The sequence below is a fragment of the Ciconia boyciana genome, chromosome 16 (genome assembly GCF_034638445.1).
Source record: "Ciconia boyciana chromosome 16, ASM3463844v1, whole genome shotgun sequence".
NCBI classification, from domain to species: domain Eukaryota; kingdom Metazoa; phylum Chordata; class Aves; order Ciconiiformes; family Ciconiidae; genus Ciconia; species Ciconia boyciana.
In genome coordinates, this window is record NC_132949.1 from 8,639,115 (window position 1) to 8,651,296 (window position 12,182).

Genomic DNA, 12,182 nt, shown 5'->3' on the forward strand with positions numbered 1-12,182 from the left:
GGCAGAGGAGGACAACACAAACCTGTGGCACTGATCGAACAGAGCCTCCGGTGAGACCCTTACAGCGAGGCGGTGGGTCTAAGCTGCCTTTGGTGTTGCAGGAGAACAAATCCACTGAGGGTTCCTGGCTCGAGAGACTCACACCATGCACAGACCATCCCTGTACCACCAGCCCCTGCAGCCTGGGAAGGTTGGTAGCCTTACACTATGCCTTTTGCTTTTGGCCACCCTTGGAGGCCAGATCCCCAGCATGCCGCACCCCTGCCCAAATAACCCATCTGCGTCTCAGGCCAGGAATTTATTTTGCCATTTCTGGATGGGGGATCCTGCTACTGATCTTTGCATACAAGGCTGCGGGTTGTGAGTTGCACTGACGTTTTGGGAAGAAACTGGGTGTTTTCTCTCATCTTTTTAAACAGTCTCACTCTGCAGCGTGAGGATAGACCTGGCCTCTCTGCAAGCTGACCACAGCTCAAGGGAGACCAAAGACACCACCAGTGTCAATAAACCCAAATGCCAGTGCCCTGCTACGTGTGTTTGAGGGCACAGGGAGCTGGGGCAGCTCCCGAAGGGTGAAAGCTCCCTAGGGCTGGGCCTTCCTCATGAGCCCTGCGACCTCCATGGCCGTAGCTGAGGATGCGGCGCAGCCCTCGCAGAGGGCAGGAGCGACTCCCCGAGGGCGTGTGGCCAGGCTGGGATCAGGAGAGGAAGGCAGAGCTGCGCTGCTGTGTCTCAGCACCTCCTTGTGCTGCTCCTAATTGCCTGCTTTTCCCCGCGAGATAACGTCAGGAACAGAGCATCCTCACACCAAAGTGGTGTATTCGCTTCCCCACGTACCTCATCTGCGTAGCTGGAACGGGAGCCGGTTTGGTGGGGCTGCTCGTGGGCTGCTGAGGGTGAAAAGGGCTCCGTATCCTGTGGCGGCAATGTCACGGGGCTGTGACTGTCCCCCAGCCTCCCAGCACTGCCAGCAGGCTTAGATCTGAACGTCCGTTAAGACAACTGAGAAGCAGTAGAGTGAGTTAGTTATAGGAGTAATTGATGCATTAAATATTTCTCTCTCCACAGGAACAAAGCGAGGCAGCCTGGGGGCCAGACGAAGTGTCCTTAGAGACCTGATTGCAGCGACCAGTCCTGAGACTTCCATCTGTGAAGGCTCTGAAGGAACAAAACAGACAATTTTGTAAGCAGGAAAAGAAGAGGGATGTGAAAAAGATTTGTTCTCGCTGCAGTGAATTACCCTGATCCCCCACCCCTGGGGAGAAATACAGATTCTCCTGCAAACCTGAGCTCACCTCTGGGGTGTTTTAGTGCAAGGATTTAGCAGTGTGCTGGACGGTTTGGACGCATTCGCAGTCCGAGAGGACCCCCATTCCTAAACAACCAGCCCCGCAGCCCCCAGGGTTAGACAAGCCCTCTCCCAGTGACCGCTGCAGGGGTGAGCAATAAGGAAACCCACCCGGGCACCCCATTTTGGGTGTCCAGCTCCCTTTGCAGTGTCCAGCCCGGCTACCCCAGCCCCTTCCCAGGGGGTCGCGGCACCGAAAGACATTTTGCCCCACCGGATTTACTCCCCCCACCCCCGGAGCAAACCGGCCCCGGCCCGAGCCCCCTTGCCGGGGCGGGGGGGGGGAGGTCCTGCGGCCGCCGTCCCTCGGAGGGCCGGTATTTACCTCGGCGGGGAGCGGGGGCGGACCGGGCTCCCCTCCCCGGGGCCGCGGCGGAGCGGGCTCGGGGCGCGATGCGCGGGGCCGGGCGGGAGCCGCCGCCCCGGAGCCCCCCCCGCCCCGCCGGCGGGAGGGAGAGCGCCGAGCCGCGCCGAGCCGCCGGAGCCGCGCCGCGCCGAGCCGGAGGAGGTGAAGGGCGGCCGGCTCCCATGCATCCCCCCCCGCACCCCCGCGGCTCCCCGTGCGTCCCCCGTGCGCGCCCCCTGTGACCCGGCCGCCTCTCCGTGCGCCCCGGCGGGTCCCCCTGTACGCTCGCCGTGCACCCCCTTTCCCGTGCACCTCCCGTACGCTCTCCGTGCACCCCTTTTCCCCTGCATCCCCGGTACGCTCCCTGCTGCACTCTGTGCACCCTCTTTTCCTTTGCACCCCTGCTGCGCTCTGTGTGCACCCCCTTTCCCGTGCATCCCTGGCGCGCTCCCCGCTGACCTGTCCGTGCGCCCCTTTTCCCGTGCAATCCCTGGTGTACCCCCCACCGCGCCCTCCGTGCACCCTCCGCACGCCTCCCCGGTGCATTCTCCACGCACGCTCCCCCGTCCATCCCCGCTGCACGCTCCGTGCACGCCTGTGCGCTCCCAGCCATGAACGGCTCGGCAGCAGGCTTCGAGGAGGGCTGGCAGCCCGAGTTGGTGATCATCCTGCTGGTGTACCTCGTCATCTTCCTCGTGGGCACGGTAGGCAACTGCCTGGTCCTGGCCGTGCTGCTGCGCAACGGGCAGGTGAAGAACACCACCAACCTCTTCATCCTCAACCTGGGGGTGGCCGACCTCTGCTTCATCCTCTTCTGCGTCCCCTTCCAAGCCACCATCTACACCCTGGAGGACTGGGTGTTCGGGCCCTTCATGTGCAAGGCCGTCCACTTCTTCATCTACCTCACCATGTACGCCAGCAGCTTCACCCTGGCCACCGTCTCCCTCGACAGGTAGGAAAGGGGATGGGGGGCTCCCTGTACCCTGAGACTCCCCCTTCTCTGGATCCCCCCGGGCAGGAGAGGGGACAGAGTTCCCTGGGGCCAAGCCCTGATTGCTGCAACCTCCTGGGGGAATCCAGGAGCATTTCCTAGGTCATGTGTGCAAGGAAATGTGACCACCGAGGATGGGGTCCAGCAGAGAGGGTTGGATTGGGACCCCTGTCCGCAGTGCCCAGCTGGAGGAGGCTTTCAGACACCAAAGCTGTAGGAGCAGGGTTTATCTGCAGGCTCTGGCAGCTGAAGGGGGGATACAAAACCAGAGAGAAACAAGGCTCAGTCCCTGTGCAGCCCTGACTCTTCCTGGGACGTGGGGAGAGAGCCCCTGCCCTCCCAACAGCCCATGGCAAAGCAGGCAAAGCTTGAGAAAGAGCAGACACAGGATGTTTGAGCTGGGACACTGCTTTTCCCATCCTCCCCTTTTATTAACAAAAAGCCCATTTCTGTCCCAGTAATATCCCTTGTCCCAGTGACTGTCCCAGCCTGGCCCAGGGTGAGTTCTGTAAAAGGCAGCCTGTTGCTCCTGCCTGTGCTTTACCCCATGCTAGCTCAGGCCCTGGCTCTGCAAGGGCTGGCAAGTTACTAACCCCCAGCAAGGAAGAGGCAGGGAGCTCCTGGTGCTGCTCTGCTCCGTGCTCGAAACCCGTGAGACAATGGGATATGGAAGGTCCCTGTGAAAGTCCTCCGGGAAGAGCCACGACAGCCCCAGAGCAGGAGTGGATGCGTCCGGCCATCCCGGCACGGCACTGCGCTGGCTGCCAGGACAGCCCACCCCAAAGCCCTCAGAAGCTAAACCAGACCCAGGGTCTGCCACTCCTCCTGCATCCCACAGAGCTGGGAGGAACGGAGCTGTCAAGCAAGTGGGGGCTTGCATGAGCCCCTAGATCTGGGCATAATTAAGGAACCAGCTAATTGCAGAACCGAAAACGGGTGACATGCTTTCACATGTGCCAGCATGAGGAACACCGTGTCTGGGGATCCTGGGGACTTGCTCCGGCCTTGCTCCTCACTGCTATTGCTTGTGCCAGACAGACTGATGATCAAGTGAGGATCTGCTGGATTAGGGAGAGGGACAGAAGGGAACCATCCCTGTTTACCCCACAAGCACTCCTGGGAGCAGAGAGGGTGACGGGACAGGGTCAGGGGAGAGGATCCTCCTCACCCCACTAGAACCCTTAGAAGCACCAGGGAATCAGCTGTGGGACTAATTACCCTGGAAAGCTCAAATCCATCACCACTTTTGCCCTTTCTCCAATCTGCTCCTGGAGCAGCTTTCCGTGCCCTCTCCAGGACTGCAATCGTGTCCCTCTCCCTTTCCCGTGCAGGTATTTGGCCATACGATACCCCCTGCACTCGAGGGAGCTGAGGACGCCCAGAAATGCCCTCACAGCCATCTGCTTCATCTGGGGGCTTTCCTTCATCTTCTCGGGCCCTTACCTCAGCTACTACCAGGAGTTCCAGTTGGCCAACCTGACTGTCTGCCACCCCATCTGGGAGATCTCCCAGCGCAAGGTCATGGACATCTGCACCTTCATCTTCAGCTACATCATCCCAGTGCTGATCCTGAGCCTCACTTATGTGCGGACTATTCACTACCTGTGGAGGTCTGTGGACCCTCTCCAAGACATGTCGGAGTCCAAGAAGGCCAAGCAGAAGGTCACCAGGATGATCATCATTGTAGCTGTCCTGTTCTGCCTCTGTTGGCTGCCCCATCACCTGGTCATCCTCTGCGTCTGGTTTGGCTACTTCCCCCTCAATCACGCCACGTACGTGCTCCGCATCCTCTCGCATCTCATCTCCTACGCCAACTCCTGTGTGAACCCTATCGTCTACGCCCTGGTCTCCAAACACTTCCGCAAGGGCTTCAAGAAAATCTTCATCTGCCTCTTGCACAAGAAGGCAGCCAACAAGGTGCATGTGGCCCAAGTAACGAACACCATCAGCACACTGGAGGCAGAGCTCAGCGAGGTGACCCACGTCAGCAAAGCCCTGCCCGGCTACTCGTCCCTGTGCTGCAAGGTCCCACCTCAGCCCTGGGGGGAGGCAGAGCCAGTGGAACATCAGCAGAAAGCAGATGGCTCCTTCATCACCTTCAATATCACCTAGCAGAGCTCCTTCCCACCCCACGGCTTTGCAGTCTCCCGCAGCATCGCAGGCCTGGGGATGGGCTACGTTTTGGGTTAAAATGCATCAAATCATACCCTTTTTCATTCAAATGCATGCAGATATCATAACTGTTAAAGCGATGCTGCTGACTACAGACTCAGCCAAGCGCCTGACCGAGGATCCAAGGGCAGGATTTGCTTCCACCAAGCACTTGCTGAGAGCAGAGAGATCGAACCCCCAAATCAGCTCTCATGTGTAATCACCTGTTCCTCTGTCATGGATGGACTTACACCTTGTTGCATCTATGCCTGGACCCTATTGAAAGCTCTGGTCCCTCCAACCAGCACAGTATCTGGCTGGAGCTAGCAGGGTGCACCTTTAGGACATTTGGGAAGTCTTGGTTCCTTTGTGTCCCAGTTCAGGAGCTGTGTCCCAGGGCAATGCTGGCCACAGCCACCTGGGCACAAACCCGGCTCAGGTAGGAAAATCCAGGAGAGAAGCATAGAAATCAAGAGACAAACCTTCCTGGCACAGCCAGTGCTGGCTGGGCTTTAACATCTCCCTGGGGCTCATGGCTCAGGGGAGGCTTCCCCGAGATGGAGCATGGCTGGAAGCAGCATCCGTAGCGGAGACGAGTGCCATAGCCCAAGTATGGGACTGTTGAGGGCACAGGGCTGCTGACCGTGGCTCATCCCTGCCATTTCAGTGCGTGCGAGACTCTGCAGAGCATCTGGAGGTCACCAAGGACTGGCGGGGAGGGAGGCTGCTTGCTGGAGAGCACAGCCATGGCCCCGTGGGAAAGGTTACGCTGGCAGGGGAAGCGGAGCGGGACATCAGCAGGTCAGCAGTGGTGGAGGATTTTAATGCTTTCAGACAGCTTGGGCACGGCTCAGCATCTTAGCCCAGGTGAGGTGCTTGCAGAGAAGAGCAAAGCAGAGCACTGGCACTGCTTTCGGGTGGCCATGGCGTGGGGCCAGGCAGCTAGGGCTGCGCGAATGCTGGGGGACCCCAGCCAGCCGGGGAAGCCACAATAAAGCTCTCCATCCTGCATCCCGTGTCCTGCTCCCTTGAGACACCCCATGGTCCACAGCAGAAGAGAGGCGGGTGCTGGAGGGGTGATGGGATCCGCTGGCCAAGGGAAGCCGCAGGCAGTGGGGGAGCAGAGGGTGTGGGTTATCTCTGAGCAGGTCCATCCAGGAACAGCTCCGTGCTCCCCTTAACGCAGCCGTTGCCCACACACAAGAAGCTGATGTGACTCACGTGCCCCCCGCTCTTACCCCTGCAAAGGCTCCACAAGCGGCTGCCAGCAGCCGAGGGCTTTCTTTAAAGACCCATAGTTTTCTTACCAGAAGAGCATCACTGGAATAGGATCAATTAACTCTTTTGAAAACCCTATGGCAGAGCACAGCCGGAGGAGGTGGTGAAAGCACACGGGAGCTGGGATGGCCTGTGCTGAGCATTCCTGCGATGCCCAGGGCTGTGCCCCGATGGCACCAAGCACCCATGAAGATCAGGTCTCTATAAATTGCCGTTACAGAGGGTGTAAATCTGTCTGCACAGATTTCCCTCCTTGTGACATCCCCATGGCAGGACCGGGATGTGATATTTCTATCCAGGACCCCAGCTCTCCCCGGGTGACTGCTCTGGGTCCTGACGCAGCCCTCCTCTGCACCACACTGCCCTCCACCCATTCCCAGTGCTTGGCCTTTCTTCACAGGAAGCTTTTGACTGTCAAACATTTGTTTTGCCCTGCTGAGTGTTATTATAACCAGATCTTCCAGTCCCTATGCAGAGGGCCATAAATCAGCCACTGCCTCATATTAATAACCATTATATTTAGTCTAGGCCCGTTCATGGCATAAGTCACAGAGAGCAAGTGTATAAACAGCTCTGTTACTTACATCTGCATTTATCTCCCCTGCTCAACCCTTCCCAGCCAGGGAAAACAGTGAATCAGCCATACAAACATGGCTAAAAGCCTTATCTTCCCCCTGCCCTCATCCACCTCTGCTCAGAGAGCTGTGGGATCTGGCTCCAGTGGATCCCCCCACACCAAGAGGTTCAACCCCCTCTCCTGGACACAGTTATCACCTCGCCTTGGGGATGGAGATGTTTCCCCACCACCTCTGCACTGCCCAAGAACAGGGGTCCCTGTGCTGGCATGGCTGGGGGTGCAATGTCCCCTGTCCCTTTGTGCTGTCACAGAGGAGACACCAGCCCTGCTCCTCTCCTTCTCTCCCCCCCAGACCCATTTTCCCATCACACCTGGCTGCACCCGCATATCTCAACCCGAGATGCTGCAGGGCATCGCGGTCCCAGTGCTGGGGCTGCACTACAGGAAGCCCCACAGAGTTGGTGCTCACTTTCAAGCCCAGGTTGTTCCCCTTCACGCAGGGCTGAGTTCCCAGAAAGGACGGGAGTTGCTCCTGAGTTCATCTGTTTATAACATTCACAAGAAAATAAAAATAACCAGCTCACTGATGTACAAGGCAGCCAGCAAACATCAATCCATGCTTTGTGCCCTGTGAGGGGCTTGAAACCCACCCAGAAAGAGCGAGCCTTTGCTTTGAGCCGTGCGGGGCGGGGGGGGAGGAGGAACGGGGCTGGTACCTGGGTATCCCGTCTCACCATGGGGTGAGACCTGGGCTGTGGGGAGGAAGGACCCAAGAGGAGGAGCAAGCCCCCAGGGCTGTACTGGGGCTGCTGCTACTCTTGCTGCTGATGTTCACCATGACCCCAGCACACAGCACCCAGCCCCAGGGGACCCATGGGGAGCAGGGCCAGGTGGAGGGGGACCAGCTGTGCCCCAAACTCCTCGCCCAGCCCCAGGGAGGCTCCTGGTGCCACCCCTGAGCCAGCCGTGGGAAAAGCTGGGGCCACAGCATGGCCACTGACCTCTCAAATGCCCAGCGCCAAGCTGTTGCCAGGCTGGGGGATGACTCTGAACAGCAAAGCTGGGTCTCTGGGGACCCACTTCTCGCAGCCACGTTGGATCCTTTGGCAGCAGTGTGGCCACCACAAAGCAGCCAAAGAAGAGAGAGACTACTCTGGTGGGTGGCTCTGACCCTGGGTGACAGCACTCCGGCTGTGCAGGCATTGAATCCCACAGTCCCACACCCTGGCGAAAGCAGGCTCACAACAACCAGCAGGAGAAGAGTGCTAAATTACCATAGATTTTGTAAACTCACTTTGTTTCCCAGGTACTTTGGCATTGCAAGGGAAATGAGGCTCAAAATAGCATTAGCAGCTTAGAACCATGACTAACAGCTAGAGGAGGAAAGGGGATGGGTCACCTCTTCAAAACAGCTCATCAAAACCACACACATTGCAAGAACATCACCACTTGCTGCTCCGGCTCGGCCTTGCTGCAGGTGGCTGATTGGTTTGCAGCTTTGGGTCTTTTTGAGGAGCCCCAACATTGCCGTAACACCAGCAGTGTAAGCAGAGCCCTGGTACGCAGGTACTCTCGCCCCACTGCAAGGCTCACGTCCAGCCCTGGCAGAAACAGGTTGAGGAATAAATAATAATAATAATAATAATAATAATAATAAAATAAATGGGAAAAAGGCTGGGTTTTGCACATCCCAGGGGTGGGGGTGCAGGCTGTGGGGCACTGGGCCAGCTTCAAGAACAAGCTGCCGACTGCTGCAGGTACAACACGGCTGGAGCATCCCACAGCCCGTCTGTCACCCGCATCTAACAGCAGCAGCCTGGACACTGGGAGAAGGTGCAAAGGACAAATAACTGTGCAAGAACAATAGCCTATTGTTCTTGCCGACACCTATGCAACAACCTGCCCTAAATTACACGGGAGCCATCGAGCCATCTCCTGCACCGCCCCAGGGGACACCCAGCCCTGGGCATCCCTCCTAAGCACACCAGCCGTGTGTCCACCACTGTATGCCATGATCTGCCGGCATCTTCCCAAGCAAGGGAAAGGCGAGAAGGCAAAATGAGAGGGAAGCAAAGCAATAACAAAGCAAAGTCTTTGCCAAAGCTTTGCAGAGCCAGTTCCCCAAAGCAGAGAGTCAGGAACTGTCTTCAGCTGGAGAGACGTGAAAGGAGCACCCTGATACTGCAGTTGGACACACAGAATCAATGCAAGTGCATGTCTGTGCGTGTGTCTGTAGACATGCAAAAGAGCCCAGCAAAGAAAGGACAAGCAATTTTTTTTTTAAGCATCACAAGGATAGTGATTTACAGAGACTTCCAGCACATCCACTAATAACATTTAACACCCCACCCCCCCAAAAAAAATCAACTTCAGTGACTCGTTGCTGCCCAGCTCCCTTGCGCTGGCAAGTGTCAGGCGGGTGCTAACGCAGGCGTGGACTGAGCTCAGGGAGGAGGGAGCTGTTCCCTGGAGACACAACATGTCCCTGGGAGCGAGGTCCCGAGAGGGTCTGTAAGGCAGAGCCAGGGAGGACATCGCTGCCCTCCACCCGCAGACAGCCATTTCCCTGTGTGCAACTCATGCTGGGACTCAGTGGGGTCCAGGCACTGAATGGGGACAGCTCAAGTAGAAAACCGATGTGCAGAGGAAGGAGTTTGGAAGCACAGCTCCGGTCTGTGCAAAGCTGCCCGCAGCCTTTCCAACAGCCTCCCAAGCCCACGGCTGAGCCCTGCTCTGCCGTACAACTGCTCTAGAGCTGCCCAACCACCCCCGTGACTGCTTTGAAGACACAGCCCAGGACGCCCCTAACTCAGCTCCCGGCCCAAAGCATCGCTGCATCCCCTCTCCCCGGGCATGGCCAACACTGGCTCGTTTCTGGTCACTGTTCAGCAGCAAGACCCCCGAGGGTGACGGCGGGCTGGAGGCAGGCTCTGCACAGCACCTAGCTGGGAGGGCTGCACCTCGCAGTCCTGCCTCCAGCACCCCCGATCCCCTCCAACATGCACCACGGCTCACACGGCTGCTCTCACCCTCACGCAGGAGCAGCAAGGCTCCATTTGATATTAGACAGCAAAGTCCAGGCTTTCGCGGGTCTCTGCAGTGTGACACATCCAAGCTGCCCTCCTCCTCTTACGGATCCTTGCCCATCGTTTGATATTTGCTTGTTTGCAGGCAGCAAGAGTGAAGCCTGTGCCAGCTGCTGGATCATTATGCCATTTACAGGATGCTACAGAAATAGACAAAAGAAAAAAGCACCTCTCCAGCTTATCTGCAATCGCCCCTGCTCATCTGAGGATTAAACCATCGCCCTCCTGCCCAGCCCCTGCCTTGATGAGCCCTTCAAGGGCAAGCACAAGGCTTTGCTGCCAACACAAAACCACAGTGAGAAGCAACTTTTCCCCAAACAAGGGAGTGTATCAGGCCCAGCTGGAAAAGACAAGAGCTTCATGACCTGCCACCACTCGCACCCTCCCAGCTGAGTGGGGACAGGCTCCTGGTCTGTCCCCTTGGGAGGTTTTATCTTAAACACCACCACAAGTCCCCATGTTCCAGTTAAAATTTAATAAAAGCAGATTCACTGGGAGCGGAAAACCAATAGGTTAAACTCAGGTCCCATCAAGTCCAATGGTGGGCAGGGAGACAAGGGGCACTTGGCTGAAACCTCAGGTTAGTGCGAGCTTTCCAGCACGCAGATTTATCACTGGGGTTGCAGAAGTTGTTTTGGCTTGTGGTTTTGTTTTGTTTTCAAACGCTTACTCTGTCAAATTTGCTCCCAAGTGTGACGAGGCAGCCAAGGGGGGTGGGGGCTGAGGCTTTTGAGTCTCCCACCCTTGTCTCTGCTGCATGCAGCTCCCAGCTGCAAACCGCACCAGTTGCAGCCCCGGGTGGCTGCAGGGACCCCGGAGCCAGTCCCCAGCCCAGCAGGGTTTGACAAACCACTTTCGCTGCCCCAAAATAATGGCCGGTGCCAAGGAAGCCACAAGAGGAGGCAGCACACCCAGACCCTGCCACACCCCCCCAGCCTGGCCCACTGCAGGGAAAAACAAAAAAAACCAAAAAAACAACCCCCCAAAAAACAACAAAAAACCCACCGAGAAATGGGGCTCCAGCCCCAAAATTCTGGGAATCAGAGACACATCCCCCAGCCTGTCCCTGTCTGTGTCGGGGGATTATCCAGCAGCCAGAGCAGAACGGGAGGTGAGGGGAGGGCATTAAACCCGGCAGGAGCCTCGGAGGAAGCGAAGGGGGCTCAGCCCCAGTGCCGTGGGGCAGCCCTGGGTCAGATCCCTGGCCCCTTCCTGTGGTCTGAGCATCGCTCACTGCTCCACGCTCAGCTCGTCGCGGGGGAACGGTGCTGGCTGCCATGATCACTCTTAATTAACATGTTGCAGAGACATTCCTTACCATAAAAAGCCAAGGAGCACGCGGAGCCATTCCCCAGTGCTGCGCAGTGTTGGACACGACTCGGACAGCTGAGGTCAGCCCGGGGGAGGCGAGCGGCTTCCCCCACTCCCACCCCAAGGAAGGGGTGGCTCTGGCTGAAGGGTGCTGCTGCTCCCAAAGCAGGTCTGGCTGCCGCAGTGGCTGCTCGGCAGGGCCGGGAGCCGGTCCACCTCCCCACGTTCATTCCTTGTGCAGGGAAGAGGCAGGAGGCGTGGGAAGGGTTAGAACCAGGGCGAGTCAGGGGCTGGATTTAGGAAACAGGGACCGGGTGGCTCCGCTTTCCCTTTAGCTCAGGGAAAACAGAGGTCTTGGACTCCCACATAAGAGCCATACAGCCAGGAGCAGCAGGAGCCACCTCTTCCCCCGGGTACTCACCACCTCCAGCTCTTCCTCACTGCACAGCTGCCCCTGAACCAGGTCCTCAGCCCCCAGAAGCCTCTCACACCCCTTCCTTCCTCCAGATGTGGCCAGGGTATCCTTGGGGTAGAAAACAACCCAGCCAACTTCTGTTGCTGGTAATGGAGAGACCAGGAGGAAGCAAGACATTTTGCATCCCATTCTCTGACTGCATCTCCCCACCTCTGAGCTGAGCTGGACCAGCTCCTCACCAGCCCCAGACTGGTACAGCTTTCCTGGGGGAACAGGCTAACAGCAAAGCCCAGAAATGCCTCTTTCAGTGTAGGCTACGCAAAGGCATTCCCAAAGTCTCCAGAGAATATGATGTGGTCCCATCCCAGACCCCAAGGGATCTCATACATTTTCTTTAGGCTCTGGTTAGCACAAGAGCATCAGCACAGGAGGATATACCAGCTCCCACACTAAAGCTCAGATGCTCCAGAAAGGCTGCAGGCAAAGGTCCCCCCTTCCCTCCCCTGGCTTTGCCTGCAGCTGTTCCAGGTGAATCTCCCCACCCTGGGATCAGCTGCAATAAAATATGTTTTACAGCCTCAGTCTGAGCACAACAAATTCCACACACTCTCCTGGAGAAAGAAATTCACATCAGCACTTCTGTGGCAGAAACACATCCAGAAAGACGGAATCCAGCTCC

General features: G+C 57.6%; 1 protein-coding gene and 1 long non-coding RNA gene across 2 annotated transcripts; one reads left to right on the forward strand and one right to left on the reverse strand.

Annotated features, from left to right (window-relative positions):
- Positions 1–1,135: 1,135 nt before the first annotated feature.
- On the reverse strand, positions 1,136–11,190 carry LOC140660151 (uncharacterized). The gene is made up of 3 exons (XR_012045351.1): positions 11,096–11,190; positions 9,721–9,917; positions 1,136–1,158 (listed from the first exon to the last, which is right to left on the reverse strand). It is a non-coding gene; the product is annotated as an uncharacterized lncRNA (long non-coding RNA).
- On the forward strand, positions 2,291–4,803 carry GALR2 (galanin receptor 2). The gene is made up of 2 exons (XM_072881286.1): positions 2,291–2,646; positions 4,017–4,803. The coding sequence occupies exons 1-2, from the start codon at positions 2,306–2,308 to the stop codon at positions 4,795–4,797; spliced, it is 1,122 nt and encodes a 373-aa protein (XP_072737387.1). The 5' UTR covers positions 2,291–2,305; the 3' UTR covers positions 4,798–4,803.
- Positions 11,191–12,182: the final 992 nt, after the last annotated feature.